Source organism: Haemaphysalis longicornis, unplaced genomic scaffold (genome assembly GCF_048455015.1).
Source record: "Haemaphysalis longicornis isolate Haplotype H1 unplaced genomic scaffold, Haemaphysalis longicornis Haplotype H1 scaffold_197, whole genome shotgun sequence".
Classification (NCBI taxonomy): domain Eukaryota; kingdom Metazoa; phylum Arthropoda; class Arachnida; order Ixodida; family Ixodidae; genus Haemaphysalis; species Haemaphysalis longicornis.
The window spans coordinates 416325-434223 of NW_027526292.1; the positions used below are offsets into that span (position 1 = coordinate 416325).

Consider the following 17899-nt stretch of genomic DNA (forward strand, 5'->3'; position numbering starts at 1 on the left):
GTATATAAGATTTCCCTCAGCTGTTGTCGTAACTGAGCTTGCAGCCTTCTTGCGGGGCCTTTGATGTGGCAGCTCGTTGTCTGCGCTCCTCCAATGCGACACATCACTACGGGCAGTTTATATAGCCTCCATGAACGCACGGACTGGTGTATTTACGTTCAACGAACGTTGGTCCCATAACATGCGTTTTCGCTAAAACGTTCATACTCGTTACAAAGTTCTTCTGCCCTCTGAAATCACTCTGCACTGTAAAACCCACCGGCACTCGTCAGGGGGGCTGCACTTTAACCTTGCCCTTCTTTCTAAATTCAGCCATTTCTGTAATAACACTATACTTACTGTAGGATTGTGCAGAGCGCTGTAATTTTGTTTTTGTGGAACCGAAGTGTGCCGTTTCTGCTGCAACGCCACGGTCGCACGTTCAATAATCTGCTTTGCTATCACGCAACAGTGGAGGCATAAGAAAACGCGATGTTCGAATTCACTTTCAGCCAAAGTGCTGCAGCGGGCCAACTTTTCACAAAGGTTTCATTGCATAGATTTTATATCGACGCTGCTCCCATCTCAATGCGTGTCTGGCTTAGTAAAGGCCAGGGGGCTTTTGAACGTTTTTCAGAGCCGCAAAGAAAAAACTCAGGGGTGAACACAAAACAATTGGGCCTAATCACAGAAATCATTGCCTGTGTTAACAAGGTGTAGATGTCAGCACTATCGCGTTTTTCTTTAATAAAAACGTGTTGCGGTGATAGTGGCTTGGGAATGTACACTCTGACGAATTCATTATGCTAAGTCACATGCATTCACAATCATATAACCCGTCCGTTTTTGTTTTGTTCTGGCCATGTTGTTCAGTGGCCCTGCTTTACGAAGAAGATCCGTGCAGTATATAAGTGGCTTCTGAGCAAAATGGTATCAAGAAAGACGTACTTGCGAAAAGAATCTTTGGTGTGACGGAAATGGAGAATGCCTTTCGAGCCTCAGTCACGAATTCGTTGGTGGCGTCCGTGTGTGAATCGAGTGTTGTGCCAAAAGCGCATCTCGCGATCACGTCCAGGGAGTAGTGACCGTAAAACCTGAAAATATTTGGCCTCTTCGAGCAGCTCATCGCTTATACAAACAACATGGAGGGAAATCAGGTTGTGCTGTCATGCTCCATCTTGGATATTTTATTTAGTTTTTTATTTATTTCACCATACCACCGTCATTCCTTTTTAGAATTACGGCTCGCAGTGTGGGCTGACATACTGATTTTGAATGCATAGTTAGAAACCGTTTGTTTTTACGGTTGTACAGGAAAAGAGAAGTTGAACATGGTAATTTAAAATCACAGCTATCGGTGAGCGGCAAGGGGAAAAAAAGGAGAAGGAATAAGCCAAGTAAAGTAAACGAAAGAAGAAGGTGAACTAAAATTGCCCATCAAGCGAGAAATGTTCTCCTTTACGAAACAATAGCAACACTTCTGGGGCAACTCTCCACGCAACACTGCATATGAACAAGTGCGTTTAAAGCGACCACTAAGATAGAACTTTAAACGAAGTGGCCTTTAGTAACTCAAGCATTTCTATTGCCACCCTGAAACACGTTATCGCCGAATAAAACGATAAAGTATATCAAAAACTTTACAAGTTCACGCTACAAACGTAAGCACTGGCGTAAGAGGAGAACTACCAGAAACATAGTTATCAGTGGCATCTATGTTAAGGTTCAAGTGGTACGATCAACCAGAGCTAGAAGCACCACTTTAATCGCTTCATGGCGGTGGATTTGCTCGTTGGTCAGCGGCCGCCAATCGCACGAGTGATTGCCAATGACGTCATGAGGCTGGCGAGACAGTTGCGCGGGAGTCTCACTGCATCACATTTTTTCCGTAATATGCATATCAGTTGTTGGAAGTTTGCGTTGACATTGTTATTGTTATTGAGACAAGTAAGTCATGCGGATGAACCAGACCTCTATTTTCTGTTCATGGTACCTTGAAGTGGAGAATTAAAATAGGATATATCAATAGCAAGCTTACTTTCAAATTCCAACGATTTTGAAATTCCAGCTTTCTTCCGCGCCGTATTCTATAAAACATACACTAGTATTTACGCATTGTTTTTTGTTTCAAGGAGCGCTTTTCAACCACTGCCAGAAATTCTTCTCCTAACTTGAAGTTAGCAGCCAAAGTATTAACTCTGTTTTATTCTGTTACCGTTTGGGAAGAAGGCATTAAGAAAGCGATCAGAGAGATAAATGTCAGCTTTCACTACTTGGGCATGGTTATAGCGATTTGGTCTTGTTTGCGCGAGTTAGGCCCATTGCAGTATCAGGTTTATATGAATATGAATTTTGTTATGCACGAATCGTGAACGGGCACTTTCTACTCGTTTTTGTAGTGAATGTCGGTACCAACGCTTTCAGTGGCTGCGCAGTCGGAACTACTTTCCACGAGCTTGCTATTCTATAGACTGGAAACGACAACCGAACAACGTAAAGAGGTTTTTTTTGTAAGACTTCCGAAAAGCCACTCGCCGTGTATAATACCGGCTTATGGCTACGACATGGGCCTAAGAATACAATGACACATTTATCGACATACGGTTTGAGGCCTATTTGGGGCCTTAAGCCGGCGCGACAGGACCAAAAGTGCGAGCAATAACCAATGCAGCCAATAATTTCCAGAGAAGCCGTAACTGCCACTAGCCTCTTCAAATCTCCAGCACGACGGCTGATACTCACTGCTTGATATCAATGTTGGCTTCTTTTTCGGCGGCAAGTTTGAGGTGGTCGCACGTCACTTTCGCGCAGTCTTGAATTAGGCCATTCATCTGCGAAAACCAACTAGAGGTTAACTACCTCAAAAACGCCAGAACTATCTGCTGTTCCCTTGCCTTCGATATCATTGCAGATAGTTGATAACGGGGGGCTAGCACATCCTCGTACTACTGGCAACATAACTTTGAGGACAACAAATTGCTCTCTTTGGCTAGCTGGTAGTTCATTTAAAAATAGCTACAGCGCAAATAGAAAAAAAGGACATAAACAGACGACCGGACGAATGCTGACTTGCAACTAAATTTGATAAGAGAAACCTTACGCATTTTAATACGCACTCTTCGTGTTAACACCAGGGAAAAGTTAAAGACAAAACAGGAACAACGAAAAAACACCGACAACAAAGGACCCCTGATAGCACACCAGCACATCAGCACGCGTTCACGCACTTGGCACAATCTACGTAGTTGCGTATTAAATATTTATACTTATTAGAATCTCATGAAATTCAGTTCGAAGGCAGCGATCGTCCCGCCGTATATCTATGTCCTTCTTTCTCTTCTCACTGTAGCGGGTTTTAAAATTTGGAGACAAGGCAGTAAAATTGCAACCGGTTATATGCTCCTGTCACAGTCCGTGATATGTGTGTAGATTATGTCATCGGACATATTAAATGTAACAGTAACATCATATTACCAGGACTGGTTCTGGAATTAGGATTATTATCATTCCGTCTTCACTTGTCAACGTTATGCGGAAACATAAACGGGAAATATCAGCCATTGGAACGCTGTCTAATTAAAATATCCTTTAAATTATATAAAAAGCCAGCTCCTTTTTAGGTTGGAGCTAAACTCTCCAATCAATCATTATTTCCTCTCTCTCTCTTTCTCTCTCTCTCTCTCTCTCTCTCTCTCTCCCTCTGTACGGGTCCCCAAGCTTTTGACCGGGTGGATAAAATCCCGGGCCAGACAGACGGAAAGTCAGACAGACCAAAATTTTCGCGTTCGAGTAGCCCAAGGAAGACTATCTTCTTTAATAAGGTCTTCTAACCCGCACAATGCGTGCCGCGTGGCAGGCGTAATTTGTCGGCTGCCAATTTTCGGACCACTCACTGCGCCCTACGCTCATATAGGCTTATTTCCTCTCCCGGACACAAGAGTCAAAACACGGGAACGGAGACTTGCCGTAAAGGCTTGTTTTCCAGATCACGTGAGGTCCAAGCCTCGACGCAGCCGGAATGGCCAAAATTCAATACGAAGTCGCCCGCCATGAGACAACGCGCCCGGACGCTTGCCAGCACAACGCATTGCAATTGGTGCGGCGCGAGTCCGCGTCCGCATATCTGGGAGAAGATGGCCTCTGAACCCCAGCTCTCTTGCACAACGCATCAACGTGTGACAGGACAGCGTGTCGCCTCCGTTCCCCGAATAGGGATTAGCGATCACATACGCATGATTTGCGTGCGCACGTCGTGGAGCACGCAAATGTTTACCCATTCATTCCCCCTGAGCCGAACGCCAATAAGGGGTCCCAGCGAAAAAAAATTACGCCCACCTCCCCTCGCTGGAATCCTGGTGTGATGCGACGCTGAGGGGGGTTCAAGCGCAAACGGAGAGCAACCGTCGACCGAAAGGCCGCCGGAGAGCGGCACACCGGTTATATGCGCAGCGAGCCCGAAGGAGAGGAGACCGTTGAAGAGAGAGTACTGCACATGCGCCGGCGCCAGTGTGTCTGTCGCTGCTATGACGCAACACAATCCAACACAATCCAATTTAATCCAATCCAATCCAAATCCAATCCAATGCAATCCAATCCAATCTAATCTAATCTAATCCAATCCAATCCAAGCCAAGCCAAGCCAAGCCAATCCATTCTAATTCAATCCAATGCCCCTTGCGAGAGAGGGGCATTGGAAAGGAGAGGGGGTGAGCGGCGAAGCGCGCAGCTCGCGCGGCGAGGAGAATGGGGGAGGGGCGGACGCCGACATCAACGCCGACGATGCTGCATGGACAACGCGAGTGAATGAGATGCAGTCGCATCTAAAAGAAGGGCACCAAATGCCTTTCGGAAGGAAAGGAAGGGCTCACTGGCATTGCACATTTCTTAAAGAAATTGACGCAAAATATACCTTTTTAAGCTTTCCAGTGGAGAAGGCAGGGCTGGCTGCCGGGCGAATTTTCCTCCAGCGATCGACGTATGCAAAAATCATCATATCGCTCAGAATGGTATCCTTCAATTGACGTAGCTGTAATTCATTAAAAAGGGAATGCGATTTGCAGCGCCATCCGCGCAGTACCATGCGAAAGTAGCGTACATAGCTGCTAATAAAGCTTTGTTTAATATGCCACGGCGGGCAAGTGCTGCTCTGTAAGTATATGACACTGTGGTAATCTTCACTGTACGCGCACAAGATTTACAGTGCAAGCACGTATTTGGTGCGGTCGACCATCACAATAATTGGGTTTTGATCGATCGATTGATGGATCGATCGATCGATTGGCCAGCTAACCACCCGGAGTAAGTACTGTACAGGGGGGATTAAAAGAAATGCGAAAGACTGAGCGCACAGCCTCCGTCGCATGCTGCACCATCTGGCTCCAAAGTAAGTAAACTGCGCGCATGCTCACTTATTCCAGAGAGTTTGAGAGTGTGGCCTGCGTTTATGAGAAATGATTGATCAAGAAGCGACACCGGTCGTTTATTTTGAGACGCCTTTTCACACTGCGTTGCCACTGAGCAGGATGATCGTTGGAAGGCCTCATGCTATCTGCAATCAGCCTCCTGCTCGCTTAACTGGTTCCCTAATGTAGGGAACTAACCTAGGGAACCTAGGAGGCTCAGTGGTGACCGACCATAAAAAAACGCCGCAACACAAATGACCGTAGTCGCTTCTTTATCAAGCATTTCCCCTCACACTAGGCCACACTCTCAAACGCTCCGAAAGACTTACGCATGCGCGCAGTTTACTGACGCAGTTTACGCGGCATGCGTCGGAGGCTGTGTGCTCCGTTGTTAGTACTTCTTTTAATCCCTCCTGTACCTTTCACGGGCGATAAGGTTCTGACCGGGCGCGTGCCCGCTTTACCGATAGCAACATCCGCTTGCGCAGAACGGAAGATTGGAAGCTCGGCCAGGTAGCTTAACCACCTGCAGTGCATCTTGTTCCTTTTGTTGCTTCTAATGAAGGAACTTTAGCCGCTTCCCGCCGGCGAAATTGATTGCAGAATCTAGGGCGTTCACCTTCGTAGGTTACTGACTACGCTTATTGCGGACCAATTCTTCTTCGAAATGGCCCTGCCTCGCAACGTAAAAAACTGTAGTCTGTGTTTTTGAAATAACATGAGCTCACGGAAAGCTTTGCTTTACATTTATTTCCCGTGATCAACAAGTTCGCAACTGTTTATTTTAGGAAAACATGTATAGATGGTTCTCCAATGAGCTCTCGCAGTTCACAACTTTTGTTGCATCAGAAACCGTAGTACCCAATAGCATACTTGGCGTCGACGCCTGTTTTCATGTTTCTGGAATTTTCTGCTTGATCTTCCAGTTGCCAGAACGGTTTACTCAGATTCTCGCCACCGTAACCTGCCAATACAGGCCTAATTCTTTTCACCGTGTACTGTTCCTTTAAGCACTTTGTTTGAGGTTTAGGGGAGACGTTAGGTTTGTTCGTCCTCAAAAATAGTTTTTGGTCTGCTGTAACCACACCAGCACCAGAAATTTGCATTGACCTAACAACACCTTACAAATAAACTTGTGCTATGTGGGCATTAGCTGAACAAATTTCACTTGAATTTAGGTGGCAGGGCTAGGTAATTTTTGCCGCAAGAACAGAGGATTCCGAATTCTGTTTTTGACATAGTGATGCCCGTAGTAAAACCCGAAAAGAGAACTAAACTTATTCGCGATTATAACAACGCGGATTTTGATAAACAATAACTATCGAACCCAATAGAGTAAGACAAAATAATTGAAGAACTAAACGTTTCCTCGAGCCCTGGTGTTCATTTATTTAACTCCAAATTTTTAAAAGGTACTAAATTGTACTATTCTCTCATTTGGTCAAACATTTTCCAGCAGTCTATTGAGAGCTCCACTCTTTCTGTGGACTGCAAGGTCGGGAAGGTGGTGGCCATTCATAGGTCAGGTACTAAAAACTCGCCCTTCAACTTCCGTCCAATCTAGCATTCTTTGCAAAATACTGGAGCACATTCCTTACTCAAACATTCCAAAATTTCTTGAATCTAAGTTCTTTTTGTCAGCGCCTAACATGGCTTCTCTTGAACCTTCTCCTGTCAAACCCAACTGATTTCGTTTACTCATTAACTTAACATCATCCTTGATCGTTGTTCGCTGGTAGATTGTATTTTTGTAGATTCTCCTAAAGCTTTTCGAAAGGTATCACACAAGCTATTACTTTTTAAATTAAGCAAATTAAATCCTTGTCGCGATCTTTTATTGTGCCTTGAGCGGTTTCTTTGCAAGTGAACACAGTTTGCCACTGCTTACAATTTCAACTCTTCCTTTAGTACTGTTCACTCCGGCGTTCCTTAGGGTTCCGTTCTAGGCTCGCTTTTGTTCTTCAAGGAGTACTGACACGAAATTTTTGTATTAAGCTTTTTCCACTTCTATGGGTGCCTACCAGCCCACTAATCATAGAATGGCACACTATACGGTCGATATCAGCGTGAATAATCATTTACAGCCTCGTTTATTTAGGTCAGTTTCGGTTTCGACTAAACGAACGCCGAGGCGGACGCCATGACAGGAGAGCGCTCACGACGTCGCCTTTCTCCTCGCACCACTGCCGGTGTGGACGCGCGCGCGCTCGCGCACCCAAACCGGCCAAGGGCTGCACTATCTCCACGCGCCGGGCTGCAAGACGTCAGTCAAAAAACCGTGACGTGTACGCACGGCGGAACAGCGCGCCAACCGCAGCCACCGCGTTGGCCACGTCCCGGAGGCCCTAACGTCGACAGTTTAGGGCCAGGAGGAGCAGATAGCGTCATGCTGATGCCAATCCACCTCTTTCACAACGCTACTGCGCATGCGCATGGTCCTGGCGGAGTAGGCCGGAAAGAGTCTGGCAGGGGTCGGTCGGTTTGCTCCGCGGTGACCCGACTGCTGTCTGCTGTTGCAACGCCGCCTGTATAAACAGTGCCTAACGCGTGAGCGAAATATGGCCAAACAGCCACTCTCCTGTTGCTCTCTCCTACCCTTCCCCGCTCCGTAGCCTTCCAGCGTGCTTTCGTGTCCGCCAGCCAGCGCCGCTTCTCGGAAACTATGCAAAATAGTGGAAAGTTTGTTTAGCGTTCCCGAGGCGGCGCTCTTACGCCTTCTTGTTTTTCACCATGCCTGTCTGTCTTGGTCTGTCACTGATAAAACTTCCTTTGTCACGAAGCAAAATCCCTTGCGCTGCCGCAGGCTGATGCCGGCTTTGCGCGCTTATCTACTCGCATCACAGGCCCTGAAATTTTCTGAGTGGGGCATCCCCCCTCTATCCCCTCCGCATTCAGGTATTGTTTTGACCCCCCTGTTCGCACTCCGCATCGGTACGCACTTCTAAAATTGAGGACTGTACTGTAGAAGCGCTCGGACAGCGTGGCAGGATCGCAGCTGCTTATCCTTTTGTTTCCTATAATTTTCTGAAGTTTAAAAGCACGTGATATTATTGGAAAGTAATCGTAGAAGTGAGCGCCTGAACAAAAAACGTGCACGCAATTTTTTCTTCTCTAAATACTCCAGAAATAAATATATCAGTAAAATAATGGCTGCCCCATCCGAAAATATCGTTTTCTGTTAGCTATATGTCTACCCGACAATCAGTATGTTCTTAGACTATTTCAGTCCGCCTCCGTCTTTATCTTTGGAAAAATGCAGCAAGTATGAAGCGAGCGACACGTTGAACGAGATCCCCAGTGCGCCACAGAACTAGCGCCCCGTCACGGCTAAGATGTAAGCGAAACGGCCCTTGAAGCCCAACAGGCAAGCTGACAGACACACGCCGTAGAAGTGGGTGCAGCGTTCGCGACTCGCGAGCAGTGACGTAAGGCGAGATGTCCGCCGGCACGCGCCACATAGCGGATCAATGCCTGAACTAAGCGTACCTACCCTTCCCATTGAAAAGCGCGCGACGCGTCAGGCAATGTTAATACAGGCAGCGTTGGCTGTTGTAACTGAGCCCGTGTAGTGAAAGCATGCGACCGGGTTTTGCAACCACAGAGAAAACAAAATACAGTACGTTTTACAAATGAAACTGTCGGACAAACCATAACATGAACGGTGAAATTTTTGTTTCTATGGACACACGCCAACCACTAAACAGGAGGGAACAAATCAGGAGCTGTCCGCCACGGCACCATGCAGAAACGCCCCGTTCTGCGTCCCGTCGCAGTCATGCCACTCATTCACACCAGCGGGGACGACAACCTGCTGGCACGCCAAATTCCGAGATCGGGTTGTCATATTACTCCGAGCACAATACGAACACACCGGCCGAGCGATAGTTGCAGGAGTATGACAGGCTCGTTGACCAAGGCGGCCAGTCGGCCCCGACAAGATTCGGGCCGCGATGAATGTGCTTCTATTTATAATCTCGTACAGCATAATTCCCTTCGTAAGGTCAACGAAGCGAAAGTGCCTTTATACTAGGTATGCGTTCCTAATTTCGTGGCTAGCGACGCTTCTCTGACTTCGCTACCTGCATGTGCGTGCACGGCTGGCACGCTTGTAGAAAATGTAAGGCATGTCAAGTCCACACGAAGAGTTACCCAACTAATCTGGGAACCGAAGAATCAAAATCAACCGATGTTTTCATCGTAAAGCGCAGAACAAATGTATGAAGAGCACAATTTTTTCGACGGGTGGACTCGCGATCTGCTGGCGAGCTCAAATTTGCGATCGTATTTCCTGGCTTAATAAGTAACGCACGCAGTCTCCGTGTATCAAGTATTCGGGGGGGTCAAGAGACTTTAAATGGAAAAGCACTATTCCAATCATGATCAGTTTCTGTGCCAGTCATACTATAAAAAACTTTTTTCGGAGAGGTGCAAAACATAATATAAGCTAAACTTCAGCTTAGTGTCTGTGGCATTCGAGCGGCTTCAGTTGCTGCCCCGTGGCAGAGTGGTCTAGCGCGTCCGACAGCGCACCGCTCGGATGTGGTGGTTCGAATCCTGTGGTCGGTTTTATTTGGCCGAGTGGTCTAGCGCGTCAGACAGTGCACCGCTCGAATGGGGTGGTTCGAATCGTGCTGGCTGTATTATTTTTTTTTTGTCCCGCGTTGCAGAGCTGCCAGCTCGAAGACCAGGAGGCCCTGATCTCTCGGGCGAGGATGGCAGCCGCGGCACGCCGCGTACCGGAATAGGATGGCCCCCAAAGCTCCTAACTCTTTTTCTCCCCTACCCCGTCCCTGTTGTTGCAATAAACGTTTTTTCTCTCTCTCTCTCTTGTCCTGGCATGCTCGCGGAAAGTGGTGTATTTTTTTTTTCATTGTAACCTGCATACAGCCCTTCAATGCTGGGAAATGTATTGATACAAATGACGAGGAGCGTGTGATTTCAGTAGAAATGTAGTTCCTGACCACCATTTTTTTTTCGGCCGTGATGTTGTCGCTGTTTAAAAGGAATGAACCAATGCCAACTTTCCAAACTGACAGTTCTTTTAAAGAAGAAAGGGTAATCGTGTGATTAGGATGAACAACTATAGTTACGAATAGAAATGCACCACGAAAATCAATTTTCTGAGATACACTCGGACGTCCGTTGCTTTGGACTTCGCTTGCTTCAGTCAAAACGCTCACAAAAGTAATCTGCACATGCAGTTATGCCCGTTATGATAAGAAACATAGCAGAAAAAAAAGAACGGATTTGAGCCACGTATAATTATCCCCTTAGCTGAAATTTCCTCATACCAGCATCAAGCAATGATTTTTGTAAATGCCACATTAGGTGCGTGCGTTTATGCTGCTGTCTGAATGATGCCGATGTCCCCCTCCTTTCTCTTTTACGAGCCAGAAAGAAAAAGGAAAACAAGTGACGTGAGACCATCGCTTCCACGGCCTCAGATAGATGGCCACCCTCCGGTACTGACTCTTGCAGAACCACTGCAAAAAAGAAACGAGCGTCGCACGCTTGTTCATATGTATCCCACGTGGAAAACGTACGTCTTCCACCATAGTTAGTCCTTTTGCAGCATTAGGCTGGCTATTGGAGGTGAGCGCGACCACGGGCGGCGCTGCAAAGCGCGCCTCCGGGACGTCGGCTTAGGGATACTTGCATTTGTCGCCTGCTTCGCTCGGGCTCGCTCTCCGTGCTGTTTGTTCGCGCTCGGTTGACTTTTGATGCTTGTCCGCGCGATTTTGCGTGTGGGTAACTTTTTATTATAATAATAGACCTAAAATCGCATACAGTAGCTCAAGGCACGAGTTAAAGTATGGTTTTGGATGCAGCTAGAGATGAAACATTGGCGGCGTCGTCCCATTCCTTGCGAAGCCGGTCCTGTGCGGAGTGCGAAGAGTCGTAGCTAGGCGTCAGCTTCTGTATTAAGCAATCTTTCGAACAAATAGGACAGCCAGCTGTTAGTAACCGACAACAGCGAAAATAGGAAACCAAAACGAATTCCAGGCCTTCGGTGCTGTAGGCTTTGGCAGAAGGCATTACAATTCCCGGTTATCATATGTAAGGCAAAACAGCTTGCAACCTAGCCGAACGCGCGAAGTGTGGTATCATATCACTTGGCGTTGTCATTATATGCGAGTATGCCGACATGCATTGTGGGTTGCAAAAACTTTTGGTTGAGTTCTAAATAACCCACTGCGTCCTGGTGGTGGTTTTATACCAGCGTGGTGGTTTTATACCAGTCTTCTAACCAGCATGGAGGTTTTTTGAGTAAAACGAGTCACGTCTACGCTAAAGACACAGTAACACTATGTTTGTCCAGACCTGGGGTGATATTGTAGTACATTTCCTAAAGCCATATCTTCCCAATATTCCAATATTCAGATATGCGTTATTGGAACATTGCACTCAAGAGGAGGCGGAGACGAGCAGGAGGAGATAACCTTATTTTTTAAAAGTAAAATCGAGCTGATTAGTTCGACGGGTCCCCAATCCAGGACAAAAGAGTAAGAGTAATTACCCTTAAATTCATAGAACGCCATCCCGAGTAGACCAGGATTTGTTTTTTACATCTGGAAAGGTTGGAAAACACTAAACAGCTGCTTGGAAATACTCATCGGTTTTGATTCCTGTAATATACGCACGTATACTGTTTATTCCTTTCGTGGGCGAATATATCAAGCCTTCAACAACGTAATCATGCCATAATGGTTCTCGTTGAGAGTCGGTTCTTTATGACAACGACGGTTACGATAGAAATTCTTAGCACAAAAGCCCCCTTTGAGTACTCTGGACAATCTGGACAACGTTGTCTGAGGCGCGATCGCAATGGCGTAGCGCAATCTTTCTCATTGTATTTGCATGTGCATAAACAACGCACGCTGCGAGTATGCACCTTCTTGCACGCAGCCATAACGAAAACCAATTTGTGAAGAACGGAGTGTATGCCATACAGCCTGAAGAAAATACCCACACGATCTTTGCGGGCCTCGCAAACATTCCCACACCTACTAATAAGGCGTTTGTGACGGTGCAGAAAAATTAATGCGTAAGGCACGGAAAAAATAAAAATATTCATCTGATACAAGTCAACAACAACAAAAGAAATAGAAGATAGCCGCTTTATTCTTGCTATGCGATGCGCGTGTAGGTGCCCACTGCTTGGAACGTAGAATTAGACTGTTCCGTCTTCATAAGCATCTCAACCATACTATAGGGAAGCCTACACGTTTTGGATACTTATCGAGGTGCTCTGACCGCTGAACCTCGAGAATGAGCTAAAAAAAACGAGTTACACACGATCATTTGACCGATGCTTGGAAGAAAGTAGTTCTCTCTCTCCTCGTGTGTCGCAAACTTGCGGGGGATACAGCTTGAAATTATTGAGATGTGCCAGAAACTGCCAAGAATACCTGAAGTACTAGAAATGCGCTTTCTAATGCACTAAAGCATCAAGGCTGACGATTTCTAGCACAGGCACTGCTGCCCCTCACAAGGGGAGTGTAGCAGACGACAGCGGCGCGAGTCCCTATGCAACCGTCAGAGCCAGGGGGCGCCACTCAAACATCTCACCGCCAATACAATTCACGTAAAACAAATAAACACCGGAAACGCAGCCATGATTCCCTTTCCGCTGCAGTGGCGGCCCAATTGCACCCCTGCCATATCGCTTCTCGGCGGTGCCACCAGAGGCCGCCACAGCGCAATGAAAAAGGCGGATTGCCCGAGGGTATCCGGTCTGAGCTTCGCCGTGCGAGTAAAGATTAAAATGAATTTACAATCCGGTATGCTGAACGGTTCCTGTTCAAACTTGCTGGGATACATCTCTATATAAAAATTAAGCATTTACATAGTGATCCCAGGTTTGAAATGTTGTGTCAGTACTCCTTTAATATACATTAACGACCTTCCCTCTTGTGTTTCTTCTAAGATTGAATTTTTCGCGGACGACTGTGTAATATTTAGACAGAGATTAATGATATAAACGACGTTCACATTCTGAATACTGACATGAACGCAATTTCTAACTAGTGTGACACATGGCTAATGGACCTTAACACTACCAAATGTAAAGAAAAGCGAATTTCTCGCTCCTTATCTCGTCCAGTTACGTACTATGTTAATACTTCCCCGTTAGAGTCAGTGATTTCTCACCGCTATCTTGGTGTTCACATTATTTCCTGCCTACCTGGTCACTTCATATTAACACGATTATCAGCAGTGCTAACAGAACTTCAGGGTATCTTCGCCGTAATCTTTCTTCCGCAACTATGTCATAGAAACTAACGTTACATGAAACATTAGTCCGTAGTAAATTTGAATACGCCTATTCTATAAGGGATTCTGGTACTGATAACTTAATTAGCTCCTTAGAATTGCTACCGAATAACTCCGCTCGTTTCATACGGCATAACTACAATCGTGCCGTTCGCATAACGTTCATGAAAAACCCAGCGCACCTTCCTTCGCTTGCATCGTATCCACAGTTTGATCGCTTATGCCAATTTCGTAAAATATTCAAAGACAATTCTCATTTTCGCACCGAACTCATACTTCCAACAAAGTACATTGCTCTACGAGTTGATCACGTTCATAAAGTTGGAATTCATCCCTTCCAAACAAGAGCTTGCCTTCAGTCCTTCATGCCGCGCACTTCATAAGAATTGAACCACCTTCCCGGACAAACATCCACCATTTTCGAACACCAACTTTTTCGCCCCGCACTGAGCCAATATTGTATACCCAGGAACCTAAGAAGCCTGTACTCTTGTAATCAATTTTGTATTTCCGTTGTATCATTGTATCCACTCCCCTCTTTAATACCTCAAGCCTCGAGGGGAAATGGAAATAAATAAATAAACAGGCGCTATTTTCTGTATCATCACTAGAGAAAATATGTGAACTTTTTTAGAACTTTTGAGCCCATATATATAAACCTCGTCTTTCATTCAGACATGTGGCATACATGTGTTATTCATACATGTGCCGCCTCGCCTCACAACATGCCGCTTATTCACAGCCGCGGTATCAGGACGAAAAATTCATCTTACCCTTTTGTTAGGAAACGCCGTAAAATCTTTAACCAAGATTTGCTTCACAAGTTCAGGATCTGCAACCACTAATGTCGGCTTGCCTCCCTCGTAGATTCTGCAATTTGAAGGAGAACAATATCATGTTTCCATTTTCTCTACAAGCGCGAGCACTTGTATCATTCAGGATTGGAAAAAAAGACAAGATCCGCATGCACAACTTTGCCAGGACGCAGCCAAACTCAGATTAGCAGCAGAATTCAGAAAATGGTCCAGGCAATCTACTACGTTTAATATACACATGTGCGCCAGCGTCACCTAATTTTTCCCGTCAACTGGCCGAAGCTTGCAGGTTAATTTTATTGGTAATGCAAAAAGCGACAAAGTCGTGGCAATATGCAGTCTGCAGATTCTTACCGCCTCTATGTGGAAGTTGTAGATGTCTTCTATATTCTAAACTTCACTAATGCAACCCAATAATAATTTGTGAGTTGGACGGCGTCGTAAACCAATAACGGCACTAGCTACATCCTCTTTCCACCTTTTAGCGGGGCAACCTTCAGCACGAAACACACACACAAATGGCGGACCTTGAATTCCCGTTGAAAAGAGCGGGAACTACAAAAGCACCTCGGACACGATGATCCGGCGCAGAGTTACTTGATACAGTAGTTGCGAAACTCCCCATAGGCCCCATGCATCAAAACGTGGCCCTACGATTGGTCCACTGCTTTGGATCTTGTTTTACAGTGGCGCCATCTTTTTGTGGCGAAATAAACTAGACAACTTGCTTCGCCGCGCAACGACCTGGGCGAAAAAAGGTATTTGAGTGCTTACGTAAATTTGTTATGCCAAAGGAGCCCAATGTGCTCAAATATGCAATACATACGAAGCAAAAGTAGTAAAAAGAAATGCGACCATGGGGTAAACCGTCGCTTGCGCACTGTAGTCTGCTGCGCGTCCTACTCGGTCATCTGGCGGCAAAAAATAAATAAGTAGCTTCGACAGCTTTAGGCAAGCTGAAATTGATTATTTAGAGCCGCTTTATCAGCTACTAGATTAGTTTTGGCATACCATGAGCTTTAGGCCAAACGATAACTGCAAAATTTAGTACTTCCGTTCGGACCTATGTTGTGCCGTAGTGCGGTCGAGGCAGATGCGCCGACGCAGAAACAATCGCAGTCTAAATACCGGAGTTAAGATAGCTTTTAGTAACTTACGAAAGCACAAAAATAAGGAATTATGCACTTTAAAACAAAATTTAACGTTAATTTGCCAGTTTGAGTAATTATTTTGATTTTTGGAGAGTGCTTGCGGCGGCCGCAGTGGCGCCACGGTACGCACGATCCAAAGCAGGGGGGGGGGGTCCATGTGCGGGCCGTTTTTTGAGGCGGAGTTTCGCAACTGCCTACATCGAAGAACCCTTGGATCCGGCGGTGTGCCTCCATATTGGTTCTTCACCTGCACACAAACCCACAGAGTCAAAAACGCTCACATCGTGGCTAATATCCGCACCTGCAACGCGCACGTTGGATGTTCAGGACGGCTACTTCAGGCGCACAATATTTACACGACGGGCGTTTGTGAACGCAGGCTGGGAATTTACACTGCTTCATGCCTTTTTATTGAACCCTGTGTCAACTTTTCTCCAGGCCAGTTTCGTGCAGTATCATTTTCAAGTTGCGCTCACTTGATCGCTTCCACCTGTACATTGTTGGGTAGCTGCTTCACGATGTTGAGAGCTGGCCTTGCCCCCTGAGTCACCTATTTGCTTGCTTGGCACTAATAGTTTTATTATTCTAAAGGGGGCAAAAGCGCTCTAGCTGTTGGTGGGGGAGTGCGTGGGGGAAGGCAAGACACCTCAGAAACATCCAAGGTCGTACAAAAGGTTCTCGTTGGTATTCAAGTTCCCACAGCTCTAGAGATTCCAGAGCTCTTGTAGAATATATGTAGCAACGTGAGGAAAGTCGGTTCAGGTCATTACACCAGTTCGTGAAGAGTATTGGCTAAGGCGTATTCGATCTTGCTCGGAAAAAACTAGAATAACGTGACGGTCGTTTTACCTGTCGAGCTGTTTAAGCCGAGCGTTATCCGTCCGTCGCACCAAAAACCCTCGCGGAGCGATGATGTCACCTCGCGTTGCCTAGCGACCCCTGGCGCTTGTGTGCATTCTCTTCGCTCGCCTAGGCATGGCTCCGCCGAGCCCCAGAAACGCCTGCCAAGCTGTGACGTCACTGCGCAACACATGGTATAGAGGCTCGTTCGTAGCGGTGTGGTCTGCCAGACGTACCGATGGGGAGACCGAAGAAGATCCGCGCTTCCGAGGAGGAAGCCGCTTACCGGGAATCACGTCACGCTGCTTAGGCGTGGTTATTGGCGGTGAGATGTTTGAGTGGCGCCCCCTGGCTCTGACGTCGGCTTAGGGACTCGCGCCGCTGTCGTCTGCTACACTCCGCTTGTGAGGGGCAGCAGTGTCTGTGCTAGAAATCGCCCGCTTTGTTGCTTTGGGCATTAAAATCATAGTTCTAGTAACTGAGTTATTTTTGCCACACTCTGACACATCTAAATAATTTCAAGCTGCATCCCCCTCAAGTTTGCAACACACGAGGAGGTAGAGAACATCTTTCTTCAGAGCATCGGTCAGAAGATCGTGTGTAGCTCGTCCTTTCTAGCTCATTCGCGAAGATCAGCGCTCAGAGCTCCCCCATAAGTATTCAAAATGCGTAGGCTTCCCTGCAGTACTTTTGAGATGCTCTTATGAAGACTCAACAGTCTAATGCTACGCACCAAGCACACACGCGCATCACACAGCACGAAATAAAACGGCTGTCTTCTATTTCTGTCGTTGTTGTTGACTTGTATCAGATGAATGTTTTTTTTCTGTGTCCAACGCTTTAATTTTTCTGCACCGTCACAAACGTCTTATTAGGAGGCTTGGAGATGTTTGGGAGGCTCACAAAGATAGTGTGGATATTTTCTCTAGGTTGTATGGAATACATTCCCTTCCTCACAAATTAGCTTTCGTTACGGCTGCGTGCAAGAAGGTGCATATCCGCAACGTGCGTTGTTATTCACACGCAAATACAATGAGAACGTTTGTTCTACGCAACCGCGATCGCGCCCCAGACAAGGTTGTCCAGAGTACTCGAAGGCAGCTTTTGTGCTCCGAATTTCTATCGTAACCATTGTTATTATAATGACCTGACTCTCACCCAGAACAATGATAACATGATTACGGTGTCGAAGGCACGAGATACTCGTTAACAAGCGTAATAAATAGTATACGTGCATATATTACAAGAATCGAAACTGATGAATATTTCCAAGCAGCTCTTTATTGGTTTCCAATTCTTCGAGGCGCAACGAACAAATCCTATTATAAATGATGGCGTTCTATGAATTGAAGAAAATTACTCTTACTCTCTTGTCCTGGACTGAGGACCCGGCCCACTAACTAGCTTGATTTCATTGTTAAATAAAGTTTTCTCCTCC

The 17899-nt window shown here is 46.3% G+C and overlaps 1 protein-coding gene across 1 annotated transcript in view; it reads right to left on the reverse strand.

Annotated features, from left to right (window-relative positions):
• The window catches only part of LOC144166899 (cytochrome P450 3A29-like), a 53466-nt gene extending 38946 nt beyond the window's left edge, over nucleotides 1-14520 (reverse strand). Inside the window, exons 1-4 of the mRNA XM_077696350.1 lie at nucleotides 14429-14520; nucleotides 4889-5005; nucleotides 2722-2810; nucleotides 928-1073 (exon numbers count right to left, since the gene is read on the reverse strand). Of these exons, the coding sequence (XP_077552476.1) occupies nucleotides 928-1073; nucleotides 2722-2810; nucleotides 4889-4972 (319 nt within the window). The 5' untranslated portion in view covers nucleotides 4973-5005; nucleotides 14429-14520. The remainder of the gene's footprint in view (nucleotides 1-927; nucleotides 1074-2721; nucleotides 2811-4888; nucleotides 5006-14428) is intronic.
• Between the last annotated feature and the right edge of the window lie 3379 nt (nucleotides 14521-17899).